Source organism: Pelophylax lessonae (genome assembly GCF_965119305.1).
Source record: "Pelophylax lessonae genome assembly, chromosome: 1".
Classification (NCBI taxonomy): Eukaryota; Metazoa; Chordata; class Amphibia; order Anura; family Ranidae; genus Pelophylax; species Pelophylax lessonae.
In genome coordinates this window covers 103,512,350-103,530,998 of record NC_138768.1, presented here as the reverse complement: position 1 = coordinate 103,530,998, position 18,649 = coordinate 103,512,350, and the positions used below count along the sequence as shown (strand labels likewise).

The following is an 18,649-nucleotide window of genomic DNA, read 5'->3' as shown; positions in this document are numbered from 1 at the left end:
TGGGGAGTCCTCCACGGACATCAAGGTGGATTTATTCAGTCTAGAAACATTGTCGTCTACCTTAGGTGACACCGTTCAACAATTGTCAACAGTCTCCGCAAAGAGATAACAGCATTTAAACTGCTTAGGCACCACTAGCATATGCTTGCTGCGACGCCATTGGTCATTCGCTGTTTCGTGAAACTCCACGGGGCAGGGGAAAACCTGACCCGACTTAAAGCGGTTGTATCCCGCTTTTTGACACTTTTACCTACAGGTAAGCCTATAATAAGGCTTACCTGTAGGTACAAATAATATCTCCTAAACCGGCACGGTTTAGGGGATATTTACAATGCATGCAGCCGCTCGCGCGAGCGGCGCATGCACTCTGAAGGTCCGGGGGGACCTTCAATTAACTTGCCGGGAGCTTGCCGGAAAAATCATTCCCGCGCGCATGCGCGGGAGTGACGTCATCGCGGCTCCGGCCAATCAGCGCGCTGGAGCCGTCTCTTCCGGCCAATCAGCGCGCCGGAGCCGCCGAACCCGGAAGAGACGACGAGGGATCATGGCAGTGCCCGCATCGATGTCCGGGGGTCCGTGTCGGGGCTTCGTTTTAAGGTAAGTTAAACATAATGGGCTAGTATGCGATGCATACTAGCTCATTATGCCTTTGTCTTGCAGGTTTTTTTTTTTATTTTTTTTTTCATAGGGTTTACAACCACTTTAAGGGCTTTGCGGGAACCAAAGGAAACCCGCTTACCTGCCATAGAGGAAGACTCTTCCTCCTCCCCATCTGAATGTGAGGACTGGGACCACTTAGTGGGGACGTTGTCCATAGCAACAAAATCAGGCTCTGAGTCAGAAGAGGGCATAGGCCATTTTTGAGAAGTGCGTTCAGACATCAGCAGATCCACTTTGGACGCCTAAGTTGCAAGAGCAGCAGATAATGAGGCCATGGAAGAGGATTCAGGGGTTAATGAGGCACCAACCAAGTCTGTGGGGAATTTGCTATCCTGGGACTCCATTTAGCATAAAAAATTTTCTAGGACTCTGACCCTTTAAAGAAGCGGTTCCCGCGGACCCCCACCGCAAAATGCACTACCTGTGGAGACCCCTTAGAAAGGGCCATAGCCACAAGAAATACATTTTTGCAGGCAAATGTCATAAAAAACAGATAAAATCACCCAACAGTGTCTGTACTTGCCACAAGCTGCTGCAATAAAGAGAGAAAAAAGAAGTGACCTCACGCACACAAAGGCCTATGCTCGCCCTGAGCCACAAAAAAATGGAGCCTGATAAGTCTATGGAAGCAAGTACTGGCAAAATGGCCGCCACCATTACTAGGCGGATGCCCACACCAAAGAAGGCGCCCAATCAGTGCCAAAACAAGCAAAAATGGATGCAAGCCACACGAGGCCCAAAGAGTCTGCCTTCACCCAAATTGGCGGCCATGTGAACGGCGCCAAATAAAGCACAATACACATGAGCTGGCCACCACGGGGAACCCCAGAGAGCACCTCCGGTATATATCAAGCCCCCACACCCCACAGCCACAGCAGTGTGTGCCGCAGAGCACCCCCAGCAGGGGCAGGGAGGAAGGGAAGCGTACTAAAAAGGCCAGGAGTGGGATAAAACACAGAAGCCACCATGTACTGTCATCCCATAAGAGTGGGCCCACAGAAAAACCCCACAGAGCATAGTCCCAGGGACAGGGGGGTAGTAGTACTCACCAGTCCAGAGAACGCGGGCACCACTCTGATACGGAATACCTTCCACCGTGAGTGGGGGTGCCGTCAGCAAGGAAGGATGCTAGCAACACACGGGCGTTCAAGTTGAGACATCCCGACCGAAGATGGATCTCAGCAGGCTTGTCCCCATCTCAAGGGGTACTGTCCTTGCGAGGCCTGGGCGCACCAATAACCTGCGACACTCGGTGGCAGGCTGGGACTCCATAACGATCTATATCCAGTGCGAGGCCCAGCTCTGCTGTCGCTTGTAGTCCTCTAGGAATTCCCGACTAACTAGCGATAGTGAGTGAAATAAAAAAGCTATTTTCAAAGAAAAAATCCCTAAGAAAAAATATAAAGAAACTGAAACACTAGGTCCCAGAAGGGAAGATCTAGCCTACTACTGACGCTAGGCAGCATAAAACTGAAGGACAGTGGTAACTGGGTCAGGATAATGGCTGAGAGACGGCCCCCTGGAGGTGTGTGTAAGTGTAGAAAGTTTTTATTAACATTTAAAACTGCCTAGCTTGCTCCATTAACCACTCGTGAAGGCTGTATGAGGGGCTGCAACTGTCGGAGGACGCAAAGAGAAATAATGCTTTTTGGATGCCATGGTTGTTCTCTATTTTCCAGGCACAAAGAACTGGAAAAGCACAGACAGGGCACTGGAAAAGTCACCGGGTGAAATTCTGTGGTGAAATGGAATAATACAGCGAAATCCGTTAGGATCACAGCTTTGTATCATGTCATTTAGTGTATTTTACAATTTGCCGCCGGTTCAACCCCCCTGAGTCGCAACGCTCGCAGGGAAGGGAACCGGTAGACAGGTGTCGGCATCGGCCTGAGCACACAGCAGGACGACAGGGGGAGGACGACGGGGGATAGCAGGGGAAGGTGTGTTTTAAAATATAAAACAGATTTCTAGGCAAAACTATGTACCGCTTTCAGCACCTAAAATCTGAAATAATCATACCGCCAGGTAGGTTAAGCGATCTGGGGATGCGTGAGGGTGGAAGGGAAGAACCTTTCCGGAGGTTATGATCAAAACTATCTCGTAGCCAGAGCATACGACTTAGAGGACCCACTTTTAAGGGAGCACCACGGATCCGGAAAGTAGCGAAGACGTCCCTCAGGACCACTACTGAGACAGTCTGGATGCAGCTCCCCTGCTTTCTAAACAGGCATCAGAGACAAACTGTAGCCCTTGGACCAACTGATCCGCCAACTCCACCAAGGCTTTTCCTCCAAGTCCTGGCGTAAAAGCTTAGCCCACTCTGGTCAGAGTTTGCGACACCAGAGCAATAGTAATTACCGGCTCAACCTACGAACCAGCCACATATGGCTTGCCAGAGCCTCCGTCCTCCTATTAGTTGAACCTGTAAAAGCCAGGGAATCCTCAACCTGAATGAAGGTAGCTCAGTTTGACCTATAAACTGGCAAGTCCACTACAGATGGAATCATCCACCTGCAATGCAGTTAATCCTCCTAAGGATACCACAAGCAAAAACGCTTAGCATCCACTTCGTTTTGGACAACCCCACTGTTTTGTGACAAAGTTGTCCAGGTAAGCGGTAAGACGAACACTCTTGCCACTTTGGAGTGTCTGTAGGTGCCAAAAGCAATTGGTGCCTCCGACATAGTATCAGCCACAACCCCCATTTTATAATTTTAACGCACTGACACAAATAGTGCATCCACCAGAGCCTATCTAAGGGCAGCTAGAGGAACAAAAGAATCTTCCTCATCATCTGAGCACTCCAGAAGGGTCACTATATGCCAAGCGCACCCCGGAAAACAATAAGGGGAGGTCGCCGACTGCGATCCCACAAAGGGGAAGCCTGACAAGAACCCACAATGGACCAACTATCGGACCCTGCAAAAAAACAAAAAATAAAAAAACAAAAGGGGGGGGTTCCCGCTGTGACGCGTAAGCGCAGGCAGAGTACGCTCACCAAAACAGGGCAGGTCCACACAAAAATGGCAGCAAAACTATTAAAAAATGAAGCCCCCCCCCCCCCCCCCAAAGCACTGCCTCTTCCAAAGGAAGGTGCCAAGCTGACCACATGGCCTAGCAGGCCGCTACCTAAATTTTTGAAAGCACCCAGCCACCAGTACGCGAGCCCCAGCAGAACCAACCAACCAGTGGCAGCAGAGGGGAAGGCTGATACTAGGGCTGCGCATCTTCACTTACCTCACGATTCGATGCGATTACGATTATTAGGGTCACAATTCTATACGATTCGATTCCGCGATGCTTCACTATTACTATCGGGACCCTTTTCTAAAGGGGGATCCATGGGGACCCTGCTCGAAAGGGGGATCTATGGAATAGATGCCCTTTAGTGCAGGGTCGCCATAGATCCCCTTTAGAGCAGGCCAGCATCCCCAGAGATCCCCCTTTAGTAGAGCAGGTCCCCCCATAGATCCCCCTTTAGTAGAGCAGGTCCCCTCATAGATCCCCTTTAGAGCAGGCCACATCAGGTTAGAAGAGTTACCTGATGCTAGTTGTAGTACCGTAGGCCCTGGTAAGGAGGAATGCTGGGCTCTGTAGTCCCCCTAGTTGTACTATAGCAGGCTCTGGTAAGGAGGAATGCTGGGCTCTGTAGTCCCCCTAGTTGTAGTATAACAGGCCCTGGTAAGGAGTAATGCTGGGCCCTGTAGTACCCCGACTTACCAAGAAGCAGAGCTGCAGCCAGTTGTGGGTGAAGTAGCGGTAGCCGGTAGGTGTATGGAGTAGGGCTCGGACACGGACAGGTCCCGGGTTGATGAGCCTCATGTCGGCATTTGGAGCTTGGACTTGTGCAGTGTGCATGGTACAGGCGGAAAGCAGGGCCTCCTCGGCCAGTCCATTGGGGGGGGCGGCAGTCCGTGGGTCGGGTTGCTCTGCAGGCTCTGCTCTCCTTTAGTATGGGATGGTGCTGCTGCTATTTTCCCCAGTACTAATTGTATGATATGAGCATAATTCTAGTACAGGATATGTCAGCTTACTTCAAATTATTTCCAAAAGGGCTGTAATGAGCCTCATATTCCAATTCTCTGGACGTGTCTACCTGCTTCTTCCTCTCACTTTCCCTGATCTGCTCCTTCTTATCAGATCAATAATTGTGAAGGAAACAGGTCTCCTTGTAGTAAAGATAATTCTCCCTGCCATAAATCCCCCCTCTAGACAGCCTTTTCTCAGGGGAATGAAGACAAATTAGACTTTACAAATTGCTGATCAAGCTATGACAGCAGTCCTTGTAGTGTGACCCCCCCCCCCCCCCCCCCCCAGTGAGGGTGCTGAGGGTACTGGGACTCCACAGGGGTCATTTAATATTAAATTCCACTATGTCCAATACTGGGACATAGTGGAACTAGTCCCACCAGTCCAACTCTTTAAAGTTCCTAAGCCTCTTAACACCTCATTATGTGTGATACCACTGGATTTTAATTTACAGGCTTCTGCGAATGGAACTGACAAGTGACAGGGATATGTCAATGGGCAGGACTTCTCTGTGCTCTTTTCCAGATTGCTTTATGCTATGGTAGTTTTCATAAGCAGTCACATGACCAAACAAACCCCAGGGGGGCTTCAAGTAATACTAGGTGTATTACAGACAATCAGTCCTACCCAAACAATGAAAGCTGACACCAGAATTGTGTGACAGCCAGGACACATTCACAGCAATGCAGGTGGTGCAAGGAGGAAGTCACAGGTTTGTGGGGGAGGAGGAGGAGGGGCACCTGTCAGTGATAAGAAGGAGGAGTGATTTGGGGGTGATGGTTCCTGATATGGGGTTTTTACAGCTGAGAGCAAAAGCGGTGGTGATGTCATTTTCTTAATGCCTACGAGGGCTTTTAGCCACCCCCAGCCCCATGTTTGCAGGGAATAAAAGCTGTATGTATAGAGGAGAAGGGGGCACACCAGCCAGCAGACACGATGAGGAGGAAAAGCAGGGAAGTCCCGCACCTTATGCCTCACCCTGACAGCAGAGTATCTGTGATCCTGCACGGTACCTCCTCCTCCTCCCAGCAAAGTACTACTCACTACTACTCCTCAACTCCTCATACTAATCCACTGCAAGAATCTACAAATACACATATCCCTCTTATTCCCAGCAAGGTATTGATCCTTATCACTACTACTAATTTATAAATACCCCCCCGCACCCAGCATAAGGCTACTTACTACTCTGCTCTCCTCCTCTCCTCTCCCACGAGGAGCGCCGTGTTCGCAAGCCCGGCAGCCGCCGCCACTCTCATCACGCGCCAGCGCCGCCCACCCCCGGAAGTGACGTCAAGCTAATCGATTTTGCAGTCACCCCGAATCGATGCAGAATCGCGAAGGGTCGCATTGCGATGCATCGATTCGGCGATTATATTCAGCAGCCCTAGCTGATACCCAAACGAGAGGCGGTGGATTCAGCCACACTCACAGGGGCTGCTGCACGTACTGAGTAATAGGCCTCAAAATCGCAGCCTAAATTGTTGGGCCAGAGGATGCTAAACTATGCGCATCCCCAGCCCAACAACCATCGCAGGGAGCCCAGAGGACATCCCTGCCCTTATTACCAACTCCCCTGTATGGCAGGGAACACTGCTCCACCACCCGTTGCGCACGAGGAAATCTGGAAGTCAGCAGATACTCCAACCAGCCATTAACCATGCTTAATAGCATGTATGTAGCATCCGCCAGCACATAACCTAGCCCAGGAGGGAGCCGAAAAATCCAGTGACCAAAATTTTAGAGCGGCTGAGAGGAAATGAGGGGGAACCCGGGGGGTTGACCTTACCAGGGAGGGGCCTACATCCACCCCAATACCCTCCACGGGTAGTGGGGCAACACCTACTTACCACACCAGGAACAAGGCACCGCTCCGGACAGGACACCGCTCAATCATAATGTCGGTACTGTCGGCCAGGAGGAAACGCTGCGACTCAGACCCCAGTCTGCCTCCATCAAAACTTTTTGGAGTGCTGCCTCTACATTTTGAGCCCCACTCTCCATATGGTCCCCTCCTCTCTGCTGGCCCTTTCCCCCTTTGATGTGAATGGTGTCCATGCCTCAGGCCCGGGTCGGGCACTCCCCAGATCAGCTTTGCTCTCCTGTTCCAGCACTGGTTGTGTTTCGGCATAGAACATTACTTAAGGTAGTGGAATTCCACACACCTTTTTATCAGATTTTTTAGATTCCAATTTTTTGTATAACAATTGTTTCAATACAACTTTTACTTCCAATTTCAGATGATATTTATATCTAAGCTCCTGACGAATGGACAGAGGTCCATGAAAGGAGTAGAGCCTACAATTAACTCAGATGTTTTATCTAATTTTGATATATTTAGAGACTGAGTTTACAGAGACATGTCATATCGAATTCGCTATACCTCTTGGAGATCCATGTTTTTTATCCCTGTTGTAAAGTATTTACCCATATTCGTAATGTATTACAATTTGTTATGTCATCTCTTTGTATGTATCTATATATCATTGTTTATACATGTATCCATTCAATAAAATGTTACATGTCCAGTTTATCAAATTCAAAGTCCAACATTATGTCTAGTTTATCTCATTCAAAGTCCCACATTATTTGTTTGTGTTCAGGCTGAAGCCAGTTCATATGCGCACACGCAAGATTTTTATCTAGCAGGCCGACCTAGGGTACAGCTGCGGTCTAGACGCCAAAGCTGGCCGGACTGAGGGGACCCTAAGGATCTATATTATCCAGTTCGTCGCCCAGTTCAACACTTGATTGCAGCTCACAGGAACAAAATGAGGGGAAAAAATTAAATTTAAAAAGAAAAAATTGCCAGGACCAGAGAATCCCAGCAAGGAACTAGGTCCTTACTCCTGACTAGACAGAGAAAAAAACTGAGTACCTACAGCAGGAAGTGGGAGTATATACCCCCAGGGACTGCCCCAAAAACGTGCTCAAGCTTTTTCTCTGCCTTGTGTCCTACCTGTAGGGGGCAGTATAACCCTACAGTCAAGAAGATGTAGAGCTGTGTCCATCAATGAAGGAACGAAATGTTTGAAAGTTGTGTTAAAAATCAATTAATCATAATTTTTAATTTAACCAATACACTAAAGACCTGATTTGACCTCCATACCCACCACAATCACGTGGTGGGTTTTGCCACGATTGTAGTGCGATTTGTAATAATGGGCAGAAACCTTGCAATTTTGCCTGCAATTCAAATTCACCAACTGTGAATACAATAAGGGTATGACACGCTTCAAATAAAAAATGGACATCTTTAGGTAGCTGAACATATACAAAGCAGTTTTCAGTCACTAAATTGCTGATAGGGAAAAAATTTATACTTTCTGGTTGTGCTGAAGCTTGTGCAAGCACTACTGCCGATATCACTAAGACTGCCAATAAAGACACTGGCTGTAGAGATAACCTGACAAACGTGGGAAATATTAAATCAGCATGGACAGAGGTGAATTTTGCAGAGGTGGACAGTGTGCACCCCTCCAATCCGACCGTCAACATAGGAAACCATTTTTCAAAATAAACCAGTTGGCTTTCCTTTTAGGCTATATTCACACCTGAGCGTAGCGTTTGCGCGCGATTTTTACCGCGATTTACAGGCGTTTTTTGTGCAGGCGTTTTTTGATTGAATAGATACCAATGGAAAACGCCTGTAATCTGCCCAAAAAGAAGCTCATGTACTTTTTTGAACGTTTTGCTTACAGCGTCAAAACGCTCAGATGTGAACAGGGGCCATTGAAATGAATAGGATTTGTCTTGATGGGCATTTTGAGAGCTGATCCTAGAGCAGAAAAACTCCCCAAAAACGCCCCAAAACGCCTAGATGTGAACGGAGCCTTAAGGGGAAGGGACTCCGAAGGCTACACACAAAGGCAAAACTCTAGCAACTTAATGCAGCTCTATGACTCCACATAGTACTTAATGGAATAGCAGTTGCTGCCATCTCAAAATACAAATTTTGTAATGTACTCACCTCTTCCAAAACCTCTTCCCCGGTCTGACTCTCGATCACCTAAAATTAAGTTAACTTTTGTTATCACTAATCTTCAAATACTGAAACAATTGAAATCATGTACCCAAGAGGTATAAGAGAATGGAACTAGAGACTTAACCCTTTAAACAAGCACACCAGAAAAAATGATTTATTTTTAAATTAGGGAATGCCCATTTGATTCAATGCTAGAATTTTTTTTTAGCACGTTTTAAACCTTTTACAACTGTAATACCACCTTAACAGCATGAAGGAGTACCGTGTTTTCCAGTTAAGTGCATCGCAGGTGTCAGGCTTGGGCATCTTATGTAGTGTAGCGTTGGCTTGCATTTGAGTACGTAAATGTGAATTTTAGTTTTAGTCCACATGTTCACTGTCAGAGCATAGAGGCAGTGCCAAATTTATCAAGGTCTTTACTGAATTTTTGGAATACAGCGTGATAAAACATGTAATGCATATACAGACACAAAGAAATGCATGCAGTACACTAGGAGCAGAAACTGGAAACCGAATATACATTTTTTGTAAGATCTTACAGTAAAATCTTTTTCTCTGATGTCCATCGACAGACGCAGCTGTGCTTAATCAGAGACTAAAGGGTTATGCTCCTCCCACTAGGGATAGGCACTAGGCGGAAAAAAAGGCTTCTCCACGCAGCGTCTGACGTCACGGGCAGTCTGGGCTTAGTGGGCGTATCCGGGCATCACTACATGTTTTGGAGCATGCGCAACATGTCGTCAGACGCTGCCGGCCGCCGCCACCACAGCTCTCTGCATCTCCTCAGCTGTCCCGACTCAGAAACCGCCTGAGATCAGCCTCGGACTCCTCCCGGACGATCGGACCGCACCAGGACACAGAGAAGGCGTCCAGCCACCTGACCACCTCACGGAGGGCAACAAAGTGATTGTTTTATTCGATCCCAGATGTGAGTTACCTATCCTGCTTGTTCTTAACCAATAAAACCTTTTTATACTGCACTCCAGTGGCGCTTCTCCCCTCATCCTTTATGGTAGAAGAGATGGTCAGAGACTGCGGACATGGTACAGGGGATGGTCAGAGACTGCGGACATGGTAGAAGAGATGGTCAGAGACTGCGGACATGGTATAAGAGATGGTCAGAGACTGCGGACATGGTAGAAGAGATGGTCAGAGACAGCGGACATGGTAGAAGAAATGGTCAGAGACTGCGGACATGGTACAGGGGATGGTCAGAGACTGCGGACATGGTAGAAGAGATGGTCAGAGACTGCGGACATGGTAGAAGAGATGGTCAGAGACTGCGGACATGGTACAGGGGATAGTCAGAGACTGCGGACATGGTACAGGGGATAGTCAGAGACTGCGGATATGGTACAGGGGATAGTCGGAGACTGCGGACATGGTACAGGGGATAGTCAGAGACTAAGGGGGGGTTTGGAAAGCATTGCAGGGGGGTTTGGAAAGCATTGCAGGGGGGTTGGAAGGCGCAGGGGAGTGGAGAGTACTGGGGGGGGGGGGCAGGCAGGGAAAACGGGGATGATTGAGAGCACAGGGGGAGGGAGGAACTGGAGAGCACTGTCTGGGGGGGGGGGGGGGGGGAGAGAGACAGAAAATCACTGAGGGGGAGACAGAAAATCACTGAGGGGGAGCCAGACTAAGAGCACGGAGGGGGCTAAGAGCAGGCGGGAGGTAAAGAGCACTGGGGGGGGGGGCTAAAAAAAAGCACTGGGGGGGCTAAAAAAGCACTGAGGGGGGCCAGCAAAGGAAGTTGTATAGGAGGGGGATGGGGCAGCTGCATATGGATGAATTGAACTTTCCATATTCCTAGTGCAGCTTCTGAGAGGAGGAGAAAACACTCAGCGACATGAAGAATATGAAAGTTCAAATCTCTATGCAGCTGTAACATCCCATCCCATCCCCCTCCTATCCAGCACACGAGACTCCTCACTGACCTTCCTTCTGCCGCTGCCTTCTTCACACAGAGATGCGGGCGGCCCGATGGACACCGGCCTGACACCCCGCAGTGATCGTGGCCCCCCCGCCCTGCCCGTTGGACACCGGCCTGACACCCCGCAGTGATCGCGGCCCCCCCCCCCCCTATGGACACAGGCCTGACACCCCGCAGTGCACGCGGCCCCCCCCCCCGCCGGTACGTCCCTGAGAGCGGGACAGTAAATGCACAATTTCTCTGTTTCAGTTTTAGCAGATCAATCCGCCGCAGAGTTCCTAGCCTGTCACGGTCAATTCATATTGAAGAGACCAGTGATCAGGCTTCAGCTGTGCAGTGCACTGCGGCTGATTAATCCGCTTAAACCCGAAACAGAGAAAATAGTCCACTTACTGTCCCCCGCTCCCACAGAATACAGGAGGCCCAGAGACAAAAATAAATAGTGTCACAACACTTTTCCATGACTTTTCCAAAACTTAGTAATTTTGCCCATTTTCCAGGACTTTTCCAGGCCTGGAAAGTGTCATGTCAAAATCCCATGACTTTTCCAGGATTTTCATGACCGTACGAACCCTGCCTGAAGCACCGACGCCTGATGGGGGAAAGCCCAGGAAGCACTAAGAGCCCGAGTAGAGTGCACCTTAACAGGAAACGGAGGAACCCGACCCCTAATAGAATACGCCTGCACATCCGTCTGCCTGATCCATCTGGAGATAGTCGCGGCAGACGCAGGCAACCCGTTTCTAGGGCCATCCATGATCACAAAAAGCAAATCTGACTTACGAAAGGAGTCAGTAGTAGCCAAGTACACCCTGATTGCCTGAACCACATCCAAGGAGTGCAACGCAAACTCCCGAGGATGACTGGGCTTAGGCCACAGGGAAGGCAACACAATATCCTCATTCGAGTGAAAACCGGAAACCACCTTAGGAAGGATGGATTCGGACAAGAACCACCTTATCCCTAGGAACCACCAGATAGGGGGAATGACAGGACAACGCAGCCAGCTCAGATACCCTACACGCAGAAGTTTAAAAATACATAAAATCCCTTCCTATCTATATACTGCATCCACCAAGGGGATGGAGGTGTAATGCTTTTCAGCTGGTCTTTTCCAGTTTGCACCATGGTTATAAACATTATTTGAGTCTTTGAGACAACAGCCAGTCGTGGATGAGGATAGGTTGGGGGAGGTTGGGTTGTCTCCCTCTCACCTGTTCCCCCTTCCACCCATTAGCGGCCATGTGCCTCCAGTGTGAGGACACTAAATTAAGAGTGTAGGACTGCAGATTTAAACAGGGTGCCGTGAAGTGGCTCTGCAGCTTTCACATGCGTTTGCAAATGTTTGTCAACTAAACCCCTGTTCTTTGTACCAAGAGACAGGTTTTATTTGGTTGGTGACAGACTGGAGGGTGAGTACATCAGACTGGGGGCTGGCTGACTTTCATGCACCTCTTACAATCCTTCAACCTCTTTTTCTTGTTATAGGGATGGAGACGCCGGGCAACACCAGCTTGGGTCTCATCTAAAGTCCCACCTAGTCCAATATGTTTAGGCAACCAGGGATGGAGACGCCTTGCTCACAGCTTGGTGCCTCAATTAAAGTCCCACCGTGCGATTTTCGTGCGTTTTTGGTGGATGCAGTTTTGATTTGACCTTAGTGTTTTCCGTAGACAGGGATGGAGACCAATAGCGTGACCTGCTTGTCTCACATAAGTCCCATAAGGAAATGAGGGATTTCAAAGGCAGTGTGCTTTACATTTACAGGCCATGCCCCATACATAAAATCCCTTCCTATCTATATACTGCATCCACCAAGGGGATGGAGGTGTAATGCTTTTCAGCTGGTCTTTTCCAGTTTGCACCATGGTTATAAACATTATTTGAGTCTTTGAGACAACAGCCAGTCGTGGATGAGGATAGGTTGGGGGAGGTTTGGCTGTCTCCCTCTCACCTGTTCCCCCTTCCACCCATTAGCGGCCATGTGCCTACAGTGTGAGGACACAAAATTAAGAGTGTAGGACTGCAGATTTAAACAGGGTGCCGTGAAGTGGCTCTGCAGCTTTCACATGCGTTTGCAAATTTGTGTCAACTAAACCCCTGTTCTTTGTACCAAGAGACAGGTTTTATTTGGTTGGTGACAGACTGGAGGGTGAGTACATCAGACTGAGGGCTGGCTGACTTTCATGCACCTCTTACAATCCTTCAACCTCTTTTTTTTTCGCAGAATTGATAGCCACCAAAAAGGCCACCTTCTAGGATAAGCTAAGCAGGGGAATCTCCCTAATATTTTCAAAGGGAGGTTTCTGGAAAACCGACAACACCAAATTAAGGTCCCAGGGCGGCAAGGGCGAGCGCACCGGAGGAACCAGGTGCCGCACCCCCTGGATGAAATTCCGCACCAGGGAATAAGTGGCCTCTGGAAGACAATCGCCAAGGCTGAAACCTGACCCTTGATAGTGCTTAAGGCCAGCTTCTGCTCAACCCCCCATTGCAGGAAGGCCAAGATCCGAGCCATCGAGTAAGAGCATGGAGGAACCCAGAGGGACTCACACCACGTGATGATAGATCTTTCTAGAAGTCGCTTTCCTCGCTTTAAGAAGAGTAGGAATAACTGAAGCAGACAAACCCCTGTCCTTCAGCACCTGGCTCTCAACAGCCAAGCCGTCAAAGCCAGCGACCGTAAAGCAGGATGGAAGATCGGCCCCTGAGACAGCAGATCCTCCCTGAGAGGAAGTCGCCAAGGAGCGTCCGCAACCAGCCTGACCAAGTCGGCGCACCAGGCCCGACGAAGCCAGTCCGGAGCCACAAGAGCGAATGGAATTCCTTCCGCCTCTATCCTGCGAAGAAGTTTCGGCAGCAACGAGAGGAGGAAACGCATACAACAGCTGAAACTGCAACCACGGGGCAACCAGCGCGTCTATGGCATCCGCCAGAGGATCGCGGGAGTGGGCTACAAACCTCTGCACTTTCCTGTTGAGCAGAGACGCCAACAGATCCACATCCGGGGTGCCCCAATGAAGGCACAACTGGTGAAACACCTCTGGATGAAGAGACCATTCCCCTTGATCCAAGGTCTGACGACTGAGAAAATCCGCCTGCCAATTTTCCACGCCCGGAATGTGAACCGCGGAGAGCCGGAACAAAACGTTCCGCCTAACGAAGGATGACGGCCACTTCCACATCCGCCAGAACACTCTTGGTGCCCCCCTGGTGATTGACATAAGCCACGGCCGTGGCATTGTCCGACTGAAACCGAACTGGGCAGCCCCGAAGACGCTCGGTCCAGTGAACCAGGCAAAGCCTGATCGCTCTCAGTTCCAACACATTTATCGGCAAACTGGATTCTTCCAGGGACCAGAGCCCCTGAGCAGAAAGCCTGCCGAGAACCCCTCCCCACCCGGATAGACTGGCATCCGTGGTGACAATCGTCCGATAGATCAGAAGAAATTACTTCCCCTGACTGAGCATCGGAGACCGAAGCCACCAAACAAGGGACTCTATGGTCCGCTCGCTCAGCCGGATCCGATTGTCCAGGGAATCGGGATTCCGGTTCCATTTGAGAAGTATCTCCTTTTGGAGAGTCCTCGTAGGAAAAAGAACAAAAGGTACTGCCTCGAAAGACGCCATCAGTCCCAGAACCCTCATGCAGGTCCGAAGGGACGGACAGTTGGCGGACAGTAACAGCTGAGTCGCGGACTGTATCTTCTGGAGTTTCTCCGCAGGGAGAAACAGCTTGGCCAAGGACGCATCCAAAGTCAGGCCCAGATAGTCCAGCCTCCTGGAAGGAACCAGGGATGATGTCTGCAGGTTTACAAGCCACCCGAACTTTTCAAAAAGGTCATGGTGATCTCCAAGTTTGACAACAGAGCCTGCGGAGACTCCACACGGAGGAGAAGGTCATCCAGGTAGCCCAGAACCGATATGCCCCGCTGTCGCAACAGCACCAGAACTAGGGCCAAAACCTTTGTGAAGACCCGGGGAGCAGAGGCGAGACCAAAGGGTAACGCCATAAACTTATAATGGTCCTCTCCCACAGCAAAGCGCAGAAAACGTTGGTGTCCTGCGTAAATGGGAACGTGAAGATAGGCATCCTTGATGTCTATGGAGGCCAGAAAGTCCCCCTGATGCAGGGAAGCCACCACTGTGCGAATGGACTCCATCTTGAATTTTTGCACCCGGACAAAACAATTGAGCGCCTTTAAGTCCAGGATTGGACGCAACTTGCCCTCTTTCCTGGGCACTGAACAGATTTGAGTAAAAGCCCCTAAAACTTTCCCCACAGGGAACCGGAACTACCACTCCCTGTTGTATCAAGTCCTGCACTGCCCCCAACAGAGCCCTTAGGCGATCCGGGGACAGTCGCACAATGGAATGGAAGAACCTCACCGGTGGAACTGACCGAAACTCGATCTTGTATCTCGACCGTATGACCTTATGAACACATTTGTCTTGAATCCTGGAGAGCCACGGGTCCGGGAACCGGCAAAGACGCCCCCCCACCCCTGACATGGGTGGGGGCGTACCTTCAGGCCGAAGTGGACTTGTCCTCAGGTCTGGAAGAACTGGATTTCTGCTTACCAGACCAGGGTCTCTTGAAACCCCCCGAGGGGGCCTTGGAGGGCTTCGCCTGGTCACCCGCCCCGAAGGAACAAAAAAACGTCTTGTGGGCTGAAAAAGAGGGTCCCCGTCTGCTACAAGGTTCCTTACCCTTGGCAGCCTGCGGGAGAAAGGTGCTCTTGCCCCCAGTGACACCTTTGATAATATCATTCAAGGTAGCACCAAACAGGCGATCCCCTGAAAAGGGAGATCAGTCAAGGCTTTTTTGGAAGCCTGATCCGCCGACAAGCACTTCAACCATAGCATGCGCCGAAGGACCACCGCCGAGAACGACAAAGGCACCAGCAGTGGAGCAGTATCCAGCGCGGCGTCACGAAAAAACTGCAGCCCCTGCACCATCTGGTCCAGCAACTCCGCCACGGCAGAGGAGAGGCTTCTCCCCTCTAGGTCACAGCGTAACAACTTCCGGCAAATTCCGTCAATGTTTGCGAAACCAGAACAAAGGTAAACACTGGTCTGAAGGCCAACCTCCGCCAGGGAGAACTTAGAGCGGGACACAACCTACGATCAACCGGATCCCTAAAGAACGGGGAATCCTCCACCGGGATAACAGTAGCCTCATTTAGCCTGGAGACCGGTGGATCCACCGAAGGAGGCAACGTCCATTTCTTAAGGAGGGACTCTTCAAACTGGTAGCGGCTAGCAATCCGTTTGGGCATCCCAGGGGGGTCGTTTCGGACGGACCCACTCCTTCTTAATGATATTGTCAAAACATTTGGGAAAAGGAAAAACCTTTGTTACCCTGGAGGGCTTGCGAGTGCCAAAGGCAACCTTCTTATCAGTCGCCTCCGCAGCTGCATCCTCCAGCTTTAGGGTCTCCCGGACAGACACAATCAGCCCGTCCACCAGCGCCTTGTCTTGCGCTACAGCGGAGGCAGAAAGGTCATCCTCACTATCAGAGGACATGGGGCGTGAGATAGCAGCCCCAGAGGAGAGACCCGTATCAGCAGCGACTGGCTCAGAATCAGAATCTGAGGCGTCAGACAAGACGGGTAGGTGTGGGTCGCTTTTTAGCCCCCCGCCCCTGACAGGCCACCTCTACCTGGGACACAAATGACTCCAGGACCGCCAAAAGCGCATGGTGAGCTGGGGACCGGAGGGCCCTGTGGCCACCTCGAGGGGATCAGGTGGGGACACAAGTGCAGCAGGGTCCATGGTACACCAGGGGAACCCGTCAGCAAATTATGAACGAAAAAAAAAAAAGTTTTTGGTTTCGAAAAGTCTCCCAGCGCTACAGCGCCCCCCAGTGGACAGGCAGAGTGCCTAGAGACCCCCGCAGATAGAGAAGAGAGACCCCCAAAAGGCTCACCACCCGATGCACCAGAAGTGTAGAGGACTGCTCAGCAGAGTGCTGTCCGCATGGAAAGAAAGGCCTGTGGAGCGATGTGCCCGGGTCTAGGGAGGGGCTCCACCCCCTCACACGCCTCCAGGAACTCCCACTGCAGCCCAGCTCTGAAGAAAAAACGAGCTGGGTGTACCAAGATGGCCGCTGCCATGAACTACACGAGGAGGCTACAAGAAAATTGCGGCCCCACGTGCTGAGGCGGTAAGGGGGGTCCCCGGGGGCCCCCACCAACACTAAGACGATCTATCGGCAGGTAGGCCCTGGGGAGCCAGGGAGGAAGCCACACCGCACAACAGCCGTCCGCACATCGGGACCCCCCGTCCCCTTAGTGGCTTTCACGAACAGCCAGCCACCCCACACACGTAAGGGGGGAGGGGATGGGGGGGGGACACCACAGGTGGGGGTGCACAGGGAAACAGAGGGGAACCCAGATAAATGGGGGTCCGAACGTCCCAGGGAGGGGCCCGCGTCCACCCCAGAGTCAGCCATGAGGAAAAGGGGGGAAACATTTACTCACCATACCGGAACAGAGCGGGCGCCACTCCAGACAAAACCCCTCGCCGCTGAGTGAGGGGGGAATGCCGGCCAAAAGGGACGCTGCGACTCGGTCGCCGACCGGTCGTACGCTCCTCGGCGGGCCAGTGCCCGTCCAGTGGGACTATGTCGTGGCTGACCCAGCGTGGAGCTAGGGCATACACGCACTCGTAGGGCGGCTGGGGTGACCACTGGATCTCAGCATCCAGCCCGTCGCCCAGATCTGGCATAATTGCTTGTAGATCTTACAGGAACAATTTGGATAAAAAAAGCTAGCTAAAAAAAGGATTTATCTAAAAAAAAAAAAACTTGCCAGGACCAGAGATCCCAGCAAGTAACTAGGTCCTTACTCCTGGCTAGGCAGAAAAAAAACTGACATCTTATAGCAGGGAGAGAGAGAGGGTATACCCCCTGGGACTGCCCATAGGTGTAGCCAGAACTTTTTTTCTGCCTAGTGTCCTACTCCTGTAGGGGGCAGTAATACCCAACGGATATCAAGATATGGAATCTGCGTCTGTCAATGAGCGACAGAGAAATCTAGTTCTCTATCGTTCGACAGACACAGCTCTGCCTAATCAGACTATAGGGATGTCCCAAAGCAGTAAAAACATGAGGGGTGGAAATGAGACCAGAACAAAAAACCTAAATGCCCCAATGGCCAAACAAAGCCAACCAGCTATAACAGAACTCAACAAGAAACAACGAACCCTCAAAGAGAAAACAAAAAAAAAAAAAAAGAAGGGGTTCTCTCAAACTGCAGCCCGCAAAACCTTGCGACCAAAAGAAGCATTTGCTGATGCAAACACATCTACATTTTGTAAAGGTATGCACAGACGACAAAGTTGCCGCCATCTGGTGCTACAACCAGATGGCGAAAAGCCCAAGAGGCACTCAGCGGTCTAGTAGAATGCGCCTTCACTGTTAAAGGAGGAATCTGACCATTCAGTGAATACGCCTGTACAACCCGTCTTGTCTGATCCATCCGGAAATGGTTGCAGCAGATGCAGCCAGTCCCTTAAGAGGTCCATCCGTAAGGAAAAAACGTCCGATTTCCTGAAAAACGAAGTCGTCTCTAAGTAAACCCTGATTGCCCAGACCACATCCAAAGAATGTAAAGCATACTCCTTAGGATGCTGAGGTTTGGCAGTAGAATGTCTTCATATAAATGAAAATCAGAAACCACCTACAGAATGACCTGGACAAAATTACGGAGTGGGCAACGACATGGCAAATGAGGTTTAACGTGGAGAAGTGTAAGGTTTTGCACTTGGGGACTAAAAACATAAAAACACAATACACGTTAGGAGGGGAACCCTTGGGGGAATCAAAAATGGAGAAAGATCTGGGAGTCTTGGTTGATGATAGATTAGGCAACAGCATGCAATGTCAAGCGGCAGCTTCCAAAGCCAACAGAATATTAGCATGCATAAAGAAAGGGATGTATTCCAGAGATAAGACTATAATCCTTCCACTTTATAAAACTCTGGTCCGACCACATCTGGAGTATTCTGTCCAGTTCTGGTCGCCAGTCCTCAGGAGGGATGTG

The 18,649-nt window shown here is 50.4% G+C and overlaps 1 protein-coding gene across 1 annotated transcript in view; it reads right to left on the bottom strand.

Annotated features, from left to right (window-relative positions):
- Window positions 1-18,649, bottom strand: part of DDX4 (DEAD-box helicase 4) — a gene marked incomplete at its 5' end in the record, with an annotated part of 317,760 nt that overhangs the window by 231,874 nt on the left and 67,237 nt on the right. The window contains one exon of the mRNA XM_082243122.1: window positions 8,660-8,698. Within this exon, the coding sequence (XP_082099248.1) occupies window positions 8,660-8,698 (39 nt within the window). The remainder of the gene's footprint in view (window positions 1-8,659; window positions 8,699-18,649) is intronic.